Source organism: Haliotis asinina, chromosome 1 (genome assembly GCF_037392515.1).
Source record: "Haliotis asinina isolate JCU_RB_2024 chromosome 1, JCU_Hal_asi_v2, whole genome shotgun sequence".
In the NCBI taxonomy this organism is placed as follows: Eukaryota; Metazoa; Mollusca; class Gastropoda; order Lepetellida; family Haliotidae; genus Haliotis; species Haliotis asinina.
The window spans coordinates 96,779,336-96,797,763 of record NC_090280.1 but is presented as its reverse complement, the minus strand read 5'-3'; the positions used below and the strand labels follow the sequence as shown (position 1 = coordinate 96,797,763).

Here is an 18,428-nt window from a genome sequence, read left to right as displayed (position 1 = left end):
TATACAGATAAAGGTTTAGCACTGATAGCGATAGCCTTGGCTTGATAAGGATGACATACTTTTCCTACTTGAAGTATAAATGTTGAAAACAGCTGTTATTTTTGTGTCGCTGTTGTTGTTTGTCGGTGGCGACATCTACGACATTTGCACCTCCCTCCAGTGGGAGGGGATCCAGTATGTTGTTACGGGGGCGGTGCAGGCGGGGAAACCTACCATGATCCAGGTGAGCTACATCCAACAGCAGTCCTGGTGAGATATATCCAACAGGACTGTCCAGGTGAGCTACATCCAACAGCTGTCCTGGTGAGCTATATCCACCAGGACTGTCCAAATGAGCTACATCCAACAGCTGTCCTGGTGAGCTATATCCACCAGGACTGTCCAGGTGAGCTACATCCAACAGCTGTCCTGGTGAGCTATATCCACCAGGACTGTCCAAATGAGCTACATCCAACAGCTGTCCTGGTGAGCTATATCCACCAGGACTGTCCAAATGAGCTACATACTCCCTGTGATACAGGGGAAGTAGTCCACTCGACTATGGCAAGGAAGGTCATCCGCACTGACTCTGTGCTGATGTAAAGCATTTAGTATCCATTTTTGCATGGTGCCTAGTGTGATCTCATTAAAGACAACACACCCAAACTCAACCTTCAACAATATTATATTGTGTTTTGGGAATATTTGATAATATCTGGTTATTATGAGATTTTCTTACGCAAAATCCGGCAAAAGGTGACGAGAGTGTAGAAATATATGATGAGATATACGAAAACAAAAAATACGGCTATACTGCACTCAAATGTCCTGTAATTGTAGTAGTTTATAAGTTCGATTTACTCATAGAAAACATATAGCAAGTAGCCTTGACAAAAAAGTTCCTTATATCTGCCAGACTGTTACACAATACTGGCCACATTCTAAATCTGTTGCAAGGGACTATCCAGCAGCACTCATTACGGGTGACCATCTTCTGTATATGTCCAGCCTCATGTATATGTTTAACACGAAGTTGAAGCCAAATTAATCACCTGTCTCAGCCGTCGTTTACGTCTTCTGCAGAGTACGACTCAGTTCTCGTTTGACGTCAACAACAGTAGGATAGCTGCCTCTACATCCGGGTCCCAGGACGGTCATCAGTTCCAGAAGGACTTCCTGTTCCTGTATCAAGAGGTGACGGACTTGTCACTTTCACATGGCGCCCTTCAACTCATAAGCATGGTGGTCACATGAGTTAACCGAGCCACTGGGTTTATGTTAGCAAATCACTGCACTGTGTGCACGTGTTTGCAAATCGTTGATTCAATTTTACAAAACCATTAACGACGGTCGAAAAAAAATCAAATCAACACAATATGTAAATAAACACAGGGACTTGTATCGCTTAGAAACAGCGCTCGAAAGACATATATGTGTATAGACCCTACCCTAGTACTATATAAAAGGAAAGGGATGTAACGAAGAAACCACCCCCTGTTCGATCAAAGTTACATGTCAACGCGTAAAATATTTTTAAGGCAACGTCGAGGCCAACGGATCGAACGCTAGATGATTTCCCTACAAAACGAGCCACAAATGGCCACAATCGGATCATTATTTCAAAAGTTATACTCCACGAATCATCGAAAACAGCTACCTCCGCAATTTCACGCCAAAATCATGGATCACCAAACTCACCTTTTAAATTAGTTTATTAATTCCAGACACGTTGACAGCACCAGCGCTGGGCTGGATTCGATCGGCTGCGGCATTCCGTGGGTCGGAAAACTTATTGCAACACCTACATGTCATTTTCTCGACAGTAAGCAAACATTTTCACCAAAATCGCTGGCAAACCTACTCACTTGTCGGCCATACGTGACCTTGACATTCATTGAACTGAGCAGATCCGCGCAAACAGACTCGGGCCATCCGATTGGTGGGAAATAAAATATACAGTGGCAGTGGCCAGTCGGATGGCCCGAGTCTGTTTGCGCGGATCTGCTCAGTTCAATGAATGTCAAGGTCACGTATGGCCGACAAGTGAGTAGGTTTGCCAGCGATTTTGGTGAAAATGTTTGCTTACTGTCGAGAAAATGACATGTAGGTGTTGCAATAAGTTTTCCGACCCACGGAATGCCGCAGCCGATCGAATCCAGCCCAGCGCTGGTGCTGTCAACGTGTCTGGAATTAATAAACTAATTTAAAAGGTGAGTTTTCGCCGTATTTGGTGATCCATGATTTTGGCGTGAAATTGCGGAGGTAGCTGTTTTCGATGATTCGTGGAGTATAACTTTTGAAATAATGATCCGATTGTGGCCATTTGTGGCTCGTTTTGTAGGGAAATCATCTAGCGTTCGATCCGTTGGCCTCGACGTTGCCTTAAAAATATTTTACGCGTTGACATGTAACTTTGATCGAACAGGGGGTGGTTTCTTCGTTACATCCCTTTCCTTTTATATAGTACTAGGGTAGGGTCTATACACATATATGTCTTTCGAGCGCTGTTTCTAAGCGATACAAGTCCCTGTGTAAATAAACACTTTTCGGCAGTTGTATAAATAGTTTATGAACATTCAAAATCTGCACCACTTGGTAGTAGTGTGTTAATTATTTTATTATGTAGATCTTTCTTTAGAAATCAGCTTTATTGTACTTTCTCGTGAGAGTGCACTGTTAACAGTATTTTTAATGGCATCAGAGCACCAATTCCCAAAGCCACGTGGAGAGTTGATACACAGAAACTGTATATTATTATATGTCGAACTATCATTTATTTAATGATTTAATTTTAAGATGAGAAACACAAAAAGTACGGACAGCCTTACAGTTGTTACAATAATTTATGTTAATATTCGTTGTAAAAAGAAAGCCTGAATGCAGATTTTTAATTTACAGAAAACCGTATATGTGATAGAAGAAGGAAAATGCCATGCAGAATATTTGGACAATGGTTTTCCACCTCACTGCCTTCCAAGTAAGACTAACGACAACTCTGCACTCGGTCACTCGCGTTTCTAAGTGGTGTGATGTGATCGCTAGAGAGTATGTCATCGTATCCCAACATTGAACGACGTTGACGATGTTAAATAATGGATTGTCTGGTCCAGAGTCGATTACTAACGTACCGCCGTTAAATATAGTTTGTATACTTGTTGGTGCGGCGTTAAACAACAAACAAACAAAACCCGAGCCAAAGGTGGAATATTGCTGGTTAACCAAACACCAACCAAACACCAACCAAACAGAACGGAGGAGCAAACAGTTGTAGATTTATGGTCTATTGGTTGGAATTATTATGTAGCGTCTTCCTCTACAGACAACTTCACCTGGACGTGGTGGAGGACATGGTACGGATTCCCAAAGATGGACGCCCAGTTGTGGATTTTCGGCTACGACGGACGCGTGAACGACTTGACCTACCACGTGCAGTTGTTTCTCGAATTAATGACGCCTGCGTCGCAGCAGATCTTTGGAAAATACAACAACGGTGAGCCAGATTTATCGTACATATTACTTCGTGGTCTTTCATTACAGAGACTCTACACCCAACTGTGACAGAATTAAATACACACATACGTAAAATTCGTATAAAATGAAACCTCATTAAAATAAGCGTTCGTGTTTTTGTGTCTTTATTTTAAAACTTGACAAGAAACCCTCAGAGGTACGTTTTTTGCTGTTCAGTATATAATGGACATAAGGACAGAAAGCAACCACTATTGATTATCTAACGATACAGATTGCATTGAGCCTGAAAGTCTGTCACAATAGCTCTGAACATTATATGGGCGAGCACTGGAAACCAGCGAAGACACCATAGTAAACAACCCGTAAAGGTCCAGGGTAGAATAGGCCTTCAGCAACCCATGCTTGCCATAAGAGGCGACTCTGCTTGTCGCAAGAGGGGACTAACGGGATCAGGTGGTCAAGCTCGCTGATTTGACACATGTCATCGGTTCCCGGTTGCGCAGATCGATGTTCATGCTATTGTTCACTGGATTGTCTGGTCCAGACTCGATTATTTACAGACTGCAGCTATATAGCTGGAATATTGCTGAGTGCTGCGTAAAACTAAACTTCCTCACACTCACCCCACAGAAAGCATGTAGTATCCGTTCAATAATGCACATTATACCTCTGTCATGTGCTGGTGTCATGGAAACATACCGGATATCAGAGGATGAATCAGCAATCGAGTCACACGATTGAGCTTGTTCCCAGTGGTCACTCCCGGGCTATTCTGGGCCGCCATGTAGCTTGGATATTGTTGAGTGTGGCGTTAAACAATAAACCAAGCAGACATTGTATCGCGGGTTGTTGTTAATAATATCAGTCATTGGATTTGTCTGGTCCAGACTCGATCAGTTATAGACCACCACAATTTACATAATGCTGAGAAAGGCGTTAAACAAAATAGACCCAAACCTGTTTCCCACTTTATCTTGTTTTAAGAACAGTGACAGATTGTTTCCCCCTTTATCTATGGTTTTAAGAACAATAACAGATTAGTCTACTTCAATTGCTACATTTGTGTTGTGATTCAGAACCCATCTTCCAAACAACTGAAGTCGTGAACACCACCCGTGGCATCAAGAACCCGGATGTATTCACTCCTCCGTCGTCCTGCAAAGATGCCAAGCCAGAGGTAAATGTACAGATCTTTTTAGGATGGCATTAAAGTGAAAACGGTTGCATCATTTTAGGTCGTGACAGATAACACATCTCTGCGTCCACGATCAGACCCAGTTTTTAGTTTCCGGAAAATGTGTGGAGACAATATCAGATATCCAGTCAGATATATTCAGTTCACACCAATTCTTAAATATAAATTTGCTGCTTCGAGTACTTCTTATGTTCTTTTCTCGTTTCCAGGGAACCTACAATACGCCCGTGTACCTACTGGGTGCCACCTTTCCCCGGGTGGCCGCGGTGCAGTAGTGTGCCCTTCCTCATCTAGTCACCGACATAACTCAACGTTCTGGATAGAAGAAAATAGTTTTCCCTGAGTGCTGAAATAGAAATTAAACGATGCATCACTGTTGATGACATAGATCACTGAAAAGCGTTCAAGTTATATCGCTTGAGATACCTGAATTACACCTTGTTCAGTTTGACCTGAACTACTCTGCAAATGCACAAACGGCAGGTCGACTTAACTTCACTAAACAGGGGAACAGAGACCTCGTCGACGGACAGACTGATAAAATCAACTGGCAAAAATGACCCCCCTCACAATAATAGACCCAACCAGTTGTGACACGTAGACGCAATGCATGGGTATTCACTTGATCAGGCCAAGCTGAAGAAGCTGTAGGGACTCTTGAGGTGTATTCAGTGTTAAGACACCCAAAGCAGTCATTCACTCAAAGCAAATTAGCTGTCCACATGAATGATGAACACAGGACTTTGCATTGGCAAATGCCTACCACACAACTGTTTTGAAAATTTTGCGGATGTTACTGTAGGATACTAAATAGTTCTGCAGCCTCGAAGGATGAAATGTTCCACTCACAGATTTCTAGTACAAATTTCATGCACTTTCTCACTTTCTGACATTTACAAATAGCACCTGTTGTACATTTTCACATTAGTTTCAATACTCTAATTACATGTTCTAATTAGAATATAAACATCCCGCGTGTGTTGAGTGAGGTTAACCGTAGATTTTATGGTCACATTTGAAACGTACAAATAACGTATCTTAAAAATGAAAAGAGTGTTATTATCTCCGTTCCACCAGAGACCATATAATGGTCTCTGGCTCCACCGTAATGGAACCAAAGGGGGTCTATTCGGTTCAAGCGCGCAGTTTTGCTGTGCAGAGTTGCCTCCCTTGCGTCTGTCAGAAACCTCTGATCGTGGTTCGCTTCCGGTTCATGGCGATTATGTCTCTAGGTTTGTCAGCACCTGTCAATTCCTGTGCTCACAGGTTTCACCTAGGTAGTAAATGTGTAACGCCTGCGTCACTTACATCTCTTCTCCTATATTTGGCTGGCTAGCCGTGATATTCCTGGAATACTCTTAAAGGTAAGACTCAATTTCCTCTCTCTGAGGGAAGTTTATTGACTGATTCAAATGGCGGGATGCTGTGTAAATTGAGGAAACAACAACATATTCAAACCAATATGTCTCAGTTTGTTTGACCAGACAATCTTGTGATTAGCAGCATGGGCAGCGATCTTCGCAGTTGGGATACGATCACATGGGTCAGCCAAATCACCTGAACATGTTAATCGCCTCTTTTGGTTTCCCGAAGATCAATTCTAAGCAGGTTCTTTATGGGTTAGGCCAGGGGGTGTTTGGGAATGGATCGTCGCCGACCGCGTCACCTTGGGTGCCACAGTAGGTAACAGCATCTATCACTTTTCTCCAACAGCACGCAAGACGTTAAACTGGCTATCGTCAGGACAAACATTGACGATGAAAAAAAAGATACCATTTTAAAATATATAATCTCTAAGAATTATTACCACAGTCAGTTCAAAAATACTTCATTGTCAAAATGCCACATTCGACCCTGACCCTGACCATTCCGAATGACAATTCGAGTGATCAGCGGAGAGAGCCGAGGGAATCCGGGTGTTACAACCCCGGAATAACCTTTATGAAAATTCTACCATTTACACAGCTGATTCGATAGGAGTGACAGCGAGTGGTAGACATTGCTTACCTGGAATCCTGACATTTGTTAACGTGGGGATGCCCTCATTCCACCCTTCATCTGCGGGGCGAACTCGGGAAGAAGGGGCAAATAGTGGCGACGACCTTCCTGTACCAACGCAGCTTGTCTTACACCATGCTGTGTTTTCTCAACTGTGATTGGTTGCAGTAGACAGGGTTCCTTCATGACCGATGGCGGCGTCATTACGAGTTGCCGAAAACCAATACGACATTGTCGTGAAAAAGAACATTTGGGGCCGAATGTATAACAAATGTTACACAATGTGTGCATTCTTATCTGCATTGAATGCATTCAACATATGCATGCATGCACAGATCAGTGTTACACTAGCTATTTCTGAAACAGCGATAAGTCGTCTAAACAGACACAAAGAGATAGAATTACTCCACATGTGTACGACTGATAATGGTATCGAAATATGTAATGCAGTAAATATCAGGCATCACAGTGTGATATTTACGGTTGATATGGGATAACCTTTTCTGAAGAGGCTTTATAAACAACCGTCGCGTCTTGCGTCCAAATTTCAGTACATCTATATCTGTTCGCTTTGTAGAGGGCACAAGGTGACTGCAATCAGGAAGTAATCAACTTTATCTGTAGATGTCACCGTCAGGGTGGCCCGGGATCCGCTTAACAAGCAGGCTTTAGCATTTAAACTCCCAAATATGAGCATGTGAATAAACAGTCTGGATAATCCGATGAAACAGGTTGCAGTGTTAGCGCCAATACGATCGTAAACAACGGTAACGGGAGATAATAAGCTGGGTGGATAAACCGATCAAACAGATTGTAGCACCAGGTGTCCAAGAAAAGGTAGGCACTACTGATAGTATCATATATTTGATAGAAAATTAAGTGTTTCTTTCATTACACCGGAGAGCTGAACCTGTGCCAAACGATGGCGGTGAAAACGAAACAGACAATACGTTCTCGTATATGTACTCCAATTCGTAGCTACTATTGATATAAGGTAAATTGTCCTCGTCATGATATGTCTGCAATATTGCCGAGTGACGCTAAATATGAACTCACTCTCTCACCCAGCTTGTGCTTGTGTGATTGGTGTGTGATATATAATACATCAGTAATACTGACATAACGGGCTACTGAGTATTGTGTCATGTCGCAGCTGTAAGGTAAAAAAGCCAGCTATACTAGAGAAATGCAAATATGGGGTCCATCGTCTCACATCTGACCTTCTCCGAAACATGCTCTAATCAGACTGGCCGTGTTCCCAATCAGACCTTTCTGGCAACAACTATTTGTCCATCTGACGTCACAATGCTCTTGGAGTGAAAGCCATTATATCAGAACGTTGATCTGTTGGTACTCAGTGCTTTGTAATACACAAAGATTCAGACACGAAATAATCGGCAACGGATATCTTCTCATCACTACGGAAGTTGTTGTTTTTTCAAATTGCCACACGAATGTTCGTATACATCAATTGAATATTGAAATCCACCACTTTGAATGAAGCTACTATGTTGGTATTCTGTTATAAATATTCCTATATACAGATAACGGTTTGGCATTGATAGTGATAGTCTTGGCTTGATAAGGATGACATACTTTTCCTACTTGAAGTAGAAATGTTTGAAACAGCTGTTATTTTTGTGTCGCTGTTGTTGCTTGTCGGTGGCGACATCTACGACATCTGCACCTCCCTCCAGTGGGAGGGGATCCAGTATGTTGTCACGGGGACGGTGGATGTGGGGAAACCTACCATGATCCAGGTGAGCTACATCCAACAGCTGTGGATAATGGGTCACTGATGTCGAATATTAACAGCACTCATTATGGGTGATCGTATTCTATATATGTCCAGCCTCATGTATATGTTTAACACGAAGTTGAAGCCAAATTAATCACCTGTCTCAGCCGTCGTTTACGTCTTCTGCAGAGTACGACTCAGTTCTCGTTTGACGTCAACAACAGTAGGATAGCTGCCTCTACATCCGGGTCCCAGGACGGTCATCAGTTCCAGAAGGACTTCCTGTTTCTGTATCAAGAGGTGACGGACTTGTCACTTTCACATGGCGCCCGTCAGCTCATAAGCATGGTGGTCACACGAGTTAAATGAGCCATTAGGTTTTATGTTGTCAAGTCATCGCCCCGTTGTGTTTGCAAACCACTTATTCAGTTTTATGAAACCGTATACAACAAGTAAACTGAGGAAACGCTAGATTGAGGCGTTAACTGTAAATACCCATCACATGCATGTTAAACCATCGCGTATGTTGTCCGTATATTTTAGGTATTTCTACCCTACAACATCAGTTGTCAAGTGAGTGAGCGGGCGAAAAACATCAAATAAACACAATATGTAAATAAAAGCTTTTTCGTCAGTTGCGTGAAATATTTTACGAAAGTTCAAAATCTGTATCACTTGTTAGCAGTCTTTGAATTATTTTATTATGTAGATATTACATAGAAATCAATGCTATTCTGCTTTCTCTTGTGAGTACACCGTTAACAGTATTTTTCATCACATCAGAGCTTAAATGTCCAAAGCCACGGAGAGACACATTGAAACTGTTTATCATTTCACGTCGCAATTAACGTTTATTTTTCAAATTGTTGAGCACAAAACGTACGGACAGCGTAATTTCAAAAGTTCCAATAATTTATTTAAATATTAATTAAAAGAGTGTCTGAATGTGAGCTTTTGATTTACAGAAAATCGTTTATGTGATGGAAAAAGGAAAATGCCATGCAGAATATTTGGACAATGGTTTTCCACCTCACTGCCTTCCAAGTAAGACGGCTCTCAGTCACTCGCGTTTCTGTCTGCTGTGATGTGATTTCCAAAGAACAGTAATGTTTCCCAATATGTAAATGTTTTGTTATTTCTCAGCAAATGCGGCAAATATATAGTTATTTCATGTAAAGAATGCTATATGTGGGATCAAGGGGTGCGTCTTGGTTCATTGGAATATGTCTCCTGTAACCCATGCTCGTCTTTAGAGGCGACAAACTGCATCGGGTGATCAGGATCGCTGACTTGGTTAATGAATTTCATCGCATCCTAATATGGATCGTTGTCCAAGACGGCAAATACTGGACTTACTGGACCAGACGCGATATTGCCAACTGCTTTGGTAAAGAAACAAACAATCACAACGGAGCAACATTTGAGCATTGTGCACGTATATGGTGACACTGAATGGTTTATTGTTTGGAAATATTGTTTAATCTGAACGTTGGCGTCCTCCTGTACAGGCAACTTCACGTGGACGTGGCCAAGGACTTGGTATGGCTTCCCAAAGATGGACAGCCAGTTGTGGATTTTCGGGTACGACGGCTACGTAAACGACATCACCTACCACGTGCAGTTGGATCCAGAATTAATGACGCCCGCGTCGCATCAGATCTTCGGAAAATACAACAACGGTAAGCCTGATGTAGTTTGCAAATGTCGGATACGCCATGCATATAATACACGATATTTCTTTTCATAAACTCATGAACGTCATGAACATACAGAAAAAGTCAAGAGCAGAAAGTAACCAGTCTTGATTTTCTAACGGTACAGATTCCTTTGAGTCTGAAGACAAAACAGCTCTGAGGATAGAAGGATGAGCACTGATAATCAGTGATGACGACACAGTAAGCATGCAGGATCCGTCAAATAAGATACATGTTTATTTTACATCCCTGCCTTGTGTTGAAACATAGCAGAAAATATAAAGATGAATCTGCAGTCCAGTCGCACGATTGACCTGGAGCCCGAAGCCCCCAGTAAACTGTGGTTATTCAAATTTAGAGAAAGGTTCATGCTCTTTATAATATCAGTCACTGGATTTGTCTGGTCCAAATTCAATTACTTTTAGGCCACCATCATACAACTGGAATAATGCCGAGAGAGGCGTTAAACGAAATAGACCAAAACCCGTTTTTCTCTGTTACCTATTGTTTTGAGAACAATGACAGATTAGGCTACTTTAATTGCTTCATCTGTGTGGTGATTCAGAGCCCATCTTCCAAACCACTGAAGTCGGGAACACGACTCGTGGCATCAAGAACCCGGAAGTATTCACTCCTCCATCGTCTTGCAAAGATGCCAAGCCAGAGGTAAATGTACAGAGTTTCCGAGTTTGGTATTATTTTGGTGGAAATTGTCACAGTGTTATTATGGTGGAACAGACAACGCATCTCTTCGGAAATAGACGGTGAGGTAAATTAATAATGAAAGAATCACGTCGAAGGTGCTGGTTCGAATCCCCACACGGATGCCCATTTCTGGTGTCCCCTGTCGTCGTTATATTGCTGGAATATTGTTAAAAGCGGGATAGAACCATATTCACTCACTCATTCTGTGTCTGTAACCACAGGTTCGTGTCACTGAAGACACGGTTTCTTTTTTCATGACGTATACTGTGTGTTGAGACGAAGTGTTCCAGTCAGAGCAATCACATCAGTCAATGTCACTCAACATTCCTGAATATAAATTTGCTGCTTCGTGAAATTTTGATGTTTTTCTTTTATCCTTCCCAGGGAACTTACAAAGCCCCCGTGTACCTCTTAGGTGCCACCTTCCCCCGGGTGTTGGTGTCCGCGGTGCAGTAGTGCTTCCTTCCTCATCGACATCACTCAGCCTCTTTGAAAAAAAGAAAATATTTTTCTCTCCATGCTGAAACAAAAATTAAAAGACGCAGAGACGTTGATGACATAGAGAACCGGAAAGCGTTCGTGTTGTGCTTGATACAGTGATTAACGTCATGAGCACTTCATTAGCTAGAGGCTTACCGTGTGTTGGGACACTGGCCTAGTGACTGACATCATGAACACTTGTATGTCATGTGTGGATGAAGTGACCTAGTGATTGACGTCATGAGCACTTCATTAACTAGAGGTATATGATCTGTTTGGGCATTGAACTAGTGGTTTAAGCCATGAGCACTTCATTAACTAAACGTTTATCATATGCCATCGCAATAGGGATCTCATTACAGGGCGTGCAAGTTGCACGACAACGGCGACAGATTTGAATTACGTCAACGACGACAACTCTTTCCATGGTCATAAAACATCTCCACTGAAAACGAATTCCATTTTACCCGCCCGTGCCAGCCCTGCTGAATCATAACCACATGTCTATAGCACAGTGGACCAAGTGTCCGTAAAATAGGCAAGGTAACCTGTAGAACCGGGGCCATCTGTCACAAACACATGCAAAGGCAAAACACATGGGACGATGCCTGTCATAATCGTGTTGAATAATACGATATTACTTCACAGCAGTGACATCGAGGGGTGGAGAATTTTTCTACCAATTCTCACTTTCTTAGTACTTCCTCACATAAACACAGTTGTTGCGATCAAACGGAGCTGTAAAAAATATACAGACATTCGTTGCACAGCTAATTGTCATTTGTTCCCATAAACAATCATTTTGTGGCATGTCTATATTAGTTTCAATGGTTCGCAGGTGTTATAATTGGGATGTACAGGTATACTGTGGCTGTTAACTCATCTCATTTAGGAATGTGGATATTTTATCCGACACAGTTATGAAATCAATTACAGTCACGAGTCAGACAATACATCAACTGAGTGTTGGTGTTGACATGGGGTGTTTGTTTATGCCATTCTGGGTAAAATTGTTCACGGAATGCTGGTCGTTAATTAGACACTACGGAACTACATGTAACCATCCTCAGCTGTACGTCAGTTACCTGCATATTCCTTACGAATTCATGTCAACTTATGTCATGTCAACTTATCAATGAAAACAGTGTGTTTATCTCTGGTCCACATCCCTGGGAAAGGGATGGACGAATCACTTCAAGCACTGCAGTTTCGCTATGCAGAGTTGCGGCCTTTGAATCTCTGATCTCGGGTTCGCCCCCGGTTCATGGCGATTATGTTTCTTGGTTTGTGAACACCACGCCTGGCTCTTTGGGTTCTTGGGTATCTTAAATATTATATGTCTGTCCTGTATGTCTGTTCAAATACTTTGTTGTCTTATATTTGCTCCTATACTTGATTGTCTGTATGTATTTCAAGACAGCTTCCTCTACTCTCACCGGTCTGATGCTCGAAATTGTTCCCAACAAACCATTCTTCGAATTTGTTCTCACATACATGGCCATGTGTTCGTTCCAACGTATCTTTTATATTTTCTATAAGAAGTTTCAAAATACAGATGGGCATTTGTTCATAGACCGCAGTGTTGGAGAGAAGCATTTCACCCTCCTAGTAAGCTGAATGAAAGAAAGCTTATCGCCTGTGCAGGTGTGTGTCACTTGATAAGATAAGACTGACATTCTGTTCTGGTCAGCTAGAAATGTATAACTCAGTCGTTATTTTGCTGTTGCTGTTTTTCAGTGTCCAAGGTGACATCTACCAGGTCTGCTCCCACCGCCAGTGGGAGGGGATCCAGTATGTTGTCACGGGAACAGAGGAGGCTGGGGTGCCTACCATGATTCAGGTGAGCTATAGCCAACATTTGTCCAGGTGAGCTAAAACCAACAAGGATAACTATGAAGCCACCCCACAGTGACCTTGGCGAGCACATTGTTTATGTGATCCAGGCTAAACATGTTCTACAGCTATCGACCCTACACACGACATGAAACAGTATAACTTAGGTTTGTATGTCTCAGGGCTACCTCGACGGGTTGTTGATCCAGGCCGGGCTATTTAACCTTATTCTCATATAGATTATAGATTTAGGAGGAATACATTCTTCAGTGACACAGAAGGGTCACATACAAAGGTTATTCATGTTGGATCCAGTTGATACATATCACACATCAGACTAGTGAAGACATGGGATCAATGCCTGGCATACTCTATGGTGACTGGGACAATATTTGATCCAAAATGTTGAGGTACATGCTAAAGCCAATACAGATATATACCATATTTCATCTGAAACCTCTAAGTGATCAAACAAGTGATCAAGGATAAGCATCAAGGCGAGTGAGTGAATTTAGTTTTTTGCCGGACTCAGTAATATTGAACCTATTTAGCGGCTGTTTATAAATAATGGAGTCTAGGTCATCCAATCCAGAGACCAACAGCATGAGCATCAATTCAGACTGCCTTTGCTTTATTAACCATACACAGAACCGCAATTACAATGTTAACATTTGATTACCTCGCAGAGTACGATCCACTTCTCATTTGACGCCAACAACAGTAGGATAGCTGCCTCTACATCCGGGTCCCAGGACGGTCATCAGTTCCAGAAGGACTTCCTGTTTCTGTACGAGCAGGTAACAGATTTTTCTCTTTTAAAATGCAAAGGCTAACGAACATTTTAACAGCTTGGAAGTATTTTCTTTTAAATAATGTGGCCATAAAATCTGTAGATAGCACTCTTTCGTGCCATTAGTCAAAGTGCAGCATATGGCAGCAGAGATAACTTTTATGCCAACACGGAATAGGTCTACAAACCCTAAAAAAAATATTACAGATGAAAGAGAATGTTAAGTTTTTATGTTAGACCGTCTATGTTTTAGAAAACCGTTTATGTGATAGAAGATGGAAGCTGCCACGCCGAACTTCTGGTCAATGCGTTTCCACCGCACTGCCTTCCACGTACGTACGTAAGCCTTCCTACACCATTATCAATACCAGTGTCTGACCGGCGGACCCGTTACATGGCGGGCTTAGAACTTTGTGTTATATTTTTCTTTTATAGCCAGCCCTGTGGGCCAATACATTTCCAAGGATATATATTTGATGCTGTCATTGACTAAGGGAAATATTTCGAAAATGATTTTACAGTTCTGGTAGCTAGACGATGTCTGCATACTTCATGATCAAACCATAACTTCCACAGATCAGCCTGCCTATGTATCTAACACTAAATGTGATCGCTCTAGAGAATCATTCCTCTCTCTGCTGTTCTTCTCTGAGTCAGATGGCAGTGACGATAAATGAATGAGCAGTGATCACCAAGTTATGGGTTTCTTTCTATAGAAAACTTCCTTTTGCACATGTTTAAGTTTACCTCACTACAAGTAATTCATTAATTACATTATTTTAACACCTCATATCAGTTTCCTGCTTTTTATACAGGGCTGGTTGCATGTTAAGAGGGCCAGCAATATTTTGCAGTTATCAGCTCTGTGGGCTGCCTGTTTAATTCAGGAATTTCATACACTGTAAACCCAACACTTATTTCGAGCACTCATAAACAGCTAATATCGTATTTAAAACCTACCTGCGTGCCTGCAACGGCAGGAACCGTAAGACGTTGATACACTTTGCCCATGTCCCTCTTTCCATGAAGTGAGTACGGTTGTCTCCGTTCTGGCCAAAAAGTGGGTACAGTTTTGTCCCTTCCGTCAAACAACTGGGTGCGTATTTCCCCTGTTGTCTTTGAAGTAGGTACAGGTTTGTCCCTTCCGTGAAACAATTGTGCATTTCTCCTGTTGTCTTTGAAGTGGGTACAGGTTTGTTCCTTTAGTCAAACAACTGGATGTGTATTTCTCCTGTTGTCTATGAAGTGAGTAGAGGTTTCTCCCTTCTGTCAAACAATCGGATGCGTATTTCCGCTGTTGCCTATGTCGTGGGTACAGTTTTCTCCCTTCCGTCAAACAATTGGGTACCTATTTCCCCTGTTGTCCACGAAGTGGGTACTGTTTTCTTTCTTCCGTCAAACAATCGGATGCGTATTTCCCCTGTTGCCTATGTCGTGGGTACAGTTTTGTCCCTTCCGTCAAACAATTGGATGTGTATTTCTCCTGTTGTTTTGAAGTGAGTACAGGTTTCTCCCTTCTGTCAAACAATTGGATGCGTATTTCCCCTGTTGTTGATGAAGTGGGTACAGGTTTCTCCCTTCCGTAAAACAATTGGATGTGTATTTCTCCTGTTGTCTTTGAAGTGGGTACAGGTTTGTCCTTTCCGTCAAACAATTGGGTGTGTATTTCTCCTGTTGTCTATGAAGTAGGTGCGGTTTTCTCCCTTCCGTCAAACAATTGGGTACCTATTTCCCTTGTTGTCCACGAAGTAGGTACTGTTTTCTCCCTTCTGTCAAACAATTGGGTACCTATTTCCCCTGTTGCCTATGTCGTGGGTACAGTTTTGTCCCTTCCGTCAAACAATTGGATGCGTATTTCCCCTGTTGCCTATGTCGTGGGTACAGTTTTGTCCCTTCCGTCAAACAATTGGATGTGTATTTCTCCTGCTGTCTTTGAAGTGAGTACAGGTTTCTCCCTTCTGTCAAACATTTGGATGCGTATTTCCCCTGTTGTTGATGAAGTGGGTACAGGTTTCTCCCTTCCGTCAAACAATTGGATGTGTATTTCTCCTATTGTCTGTGAAGTAGATACAGGTTTCTCCCTTCCGTCAAACAATTGGGTGTGTATTTCCCCTGTTGTCCACGAAGTAGGTACAGGTTTCTCCCTTCTGTCAAACAATTGGATGCGTATTTCTGTTGTCTATGACGTGGGTACAGTTTTCTCCCTTCCGTCAAACGATTGGGTACCTATTTCAGTGACTAGAATTTGTCCCTCTACAAAAGTTATGCTTTGCAACCCAAATCAGTATAACATGTTCCACTTGAGTCGATATAAGAATTCACTGAAAATGATAACCATAGATACATGATACAAGAGTGTAAATATAAGGTCTTCATACGAGCTTTAGGAGCGATGGGGTAGCCTACAGGTGATAGCGTCCGTCCCTCATGCCGAAGACCTGGGTTCGACTCCTCACATGGGTAAAATATGTACCCATTTCTGGTGTCCCCCGCCGGTCTATTGCTGGAATTTTGTTAAAGCGGCGAAAACCTAAACTCACTCACTTGACCACAGGCAACTTCACCTGGGAGTGGGCGAGGACGTGGTACGGTTTTGAAAAGCAGGACGACGAACTGCTCATCTTCGGCTACAGCGGCGACGTGGACGACCTGCGCTACAAGATCCAGATGTCGGGGGAACTGATGACGCCCGCCTTGCAGCAGATTTATGGCAACTACAAGAATGGTAGGCCCTATAATAAAGCGATCAAGTGGATTTAAATACTGCAATATCGACCCTCGCTGAAGCAGGTAATCCGTAGAATAGAAGTTAGACACTTAAGGAGAGTTGGCAGAGAGTGTGTTCAGAGATAGATAGCTTGAATCCTCGATAGCTTGAATTGACACTGTCCTTTGTGAGTGAGTGAGTGAGGTTAGTTTTACGCCACACTCAACACTATTCCCGCTAATGGCGGCGGGCTGTAAAACATCGAGTCTGGACCAGACAATCCAGTGACCAACATCATCCAAGTCAGCGAGACAAGCATGGGGCTTCTGAAGGCCAATATTCTAGTCCTGACATTCACGGATCAGTCTCTTGTGTGTTTCTTTTAAACAGTAGAAGTGTGGTACTAAGCGTTTAGAGTGTTTGTCACGCAGAAGGTCGGGGTTCGATTCTGCGTATGGACACAATATGGACGTTTTAAGCGATATAAAAGCGAACTCGCAGACTCTTGAACGTCACGTGATGGGCACATAGTAACCTGATGGGCACCGACCAACTGATGTACTGTGTGTGTTTCAGAATATTTCTTTCAAACATCTGATGTCGTCAACACGACTCGGGGTATCAAGAACCCGGATGTGTTCACGCTGCCATCTCCCTGCGTGACAGCAAAAGTAGAGGTATTTCGTTTATTTCTAATAAATTTATCAAAATATGGCATCAATGTACTTGTTGCAAAGACGAGCTCGCATTACCACACCTGGGGAAACACGTATTTCGATGTATACTAGACATTAAAAGTCACTTAAAGCATTCACTATACATTATGTGTGTGCGTGTGTGCGTGCGTACGTGCGTGCGTGCGTGACTGTGGGGTTTTTTGCGTGCTCACGTGTGGGTGGGTGTGTGCGTGCGTGCGTGTGTAATTTTCTGAAAGGGCAAGAATGTCTGCGAGTCACAGTTACCACACATCCAACACATCGAAGATGAATTTCTCCACAAACACAGGGAACCAACAGCAAACCTTATGCATGACGCATAAAAATTGCATTAAATTTGCTGAAATGCATGTGCAAATGTCGTGTATGTGAACAGCTGCGTTCTGGTGCAAAGTTTTGTTAAGAACTCACCAGTAGTAGCTATTATTATTATTGTTGTTGTTGTTGTAGCTCCTTTTAACCCGATGACTGACTTTGCAATCCTATAACGCCAACTCCCAAATCCTTACTTCGTCTCACTGCTTATCCTCCACTCCAGTTTGATGACATGTTAAAATGTATATTTTATGGGGGGGTTTTCTTTTCAGGGCACTTATGAAACCCCTAAGTATCTCCTGGGGGCCACCTTCCCCCGAGATCCCTCCGTGTGACACTCTACACCTGGCTGAAAGACAAGTTCCATGCGTGACCCATGCAGATATGATAATAAATGATGTTTCTAAAGTCTCAGAAGTCTTTTGTGTGACTACAGAGTAGGACACAAGGTAGAGCTGACTCTTGCCATCTCAACGTCGACTAGTTCAGTCACAGTATGGGCCTTTATGCTTCAATAGTGAGTGAGTGAGATTTGTTTTACGCCGCATTCGGAAATATTCGAACTGTATGGGTAAATAATCAAGTCTGGACCAGATAATCCAGTGATCATCAGCAAGATCATTGATCTGCGCAATCGTTATGCTGCAATACAGTGGTTCCCATACTGCTTGTTTGTTGTTTAAGGCCACACTAAGCAATATTCCAGCTGATCCAGCAGTGATGTATATAATGGAGTCTGGACTGGAGAATCCAGTGATCAACATCATGGGCATCGATCTACGCGATTGGGTTACGATGACACGTGTC

The 18,428-nt window shown here is 42.5% G+C and overlaps 3 protein-coding genes across 3 annotated transcripts; all 3 read left to right on the top strand.

Moving 5' to 3' along the window:
- The first annotated feature begins 79 nt into the window (after positions 1-79).
- LOC137284794 (uncharacterized) lies at positions 80-5,044 on the top strand. The gene is made up of 6 exons (XM_067816779.1): positions 80-223; positions 1,063-1,173; positions 2,878-2,956; positions 3,299-3,469; positions 4,527-4,627; positions 4,855-5,044. The coding sequence occupies exons 1-6, from the start codon at positions 80-82 to the stop codon at positions 4,918-4,920; spliced, it is 672 nt and encodes a 223-aa protein (XP_067672880.1). The 3' UTR covers positions 4,921-5,044.
- Positions 5,045-7,950: 2,906 nt separating this feature from the next.
- Positions 7,951-11,348, top strand: LOC137284786 (uncharacterized). Its single transcript, XM_067816768.1, has 6 exons — positions 7,951-8,403; positions 8,571-8,681; positions 9,347-9,425; positions 9,890-10,060; positions 10,641-10,741; positions 11,165-11,348. The coding sequence occupies exons 1-6, from the start codon at positions 8,260-8,262 to the stop codon at positions 11,234-11,236; spliced, it is 678 nt and encodes a 225-aa protein (XP_067672869.1). The 5' UTR covers positions 7,951-8,259; the 3' UTR covers positions 11,237-11,348.
- Positions 11,349-12,931: 1,583 nt separating this feature from the next.
- LOC137284777 (uncharacterized) lies at positions 12,932-18,035 on the top strand. Its single transcript, XM_067816757.1, has 6 exons — positions 12,932-13,100; positions 13,780-13,890; positions 14,137-14,215; positions 16,438-16,608; positions 17,167-17,267; positions 17,894-18,035. The coding sequence occupies exons 1-6, from the start codon at positions 12,957-12,959 to the stop codon at positions 17,954-17,956; spliced, it is 669 nt and encodes a 222-aa protein (XP_067672858.1). The 5' UTR covers positions 12,932-12,956; the 3' UTR covers positions 17,957-18,035.
- Positions 18,036-18,428: the final 393 nt, after the last annotated feature.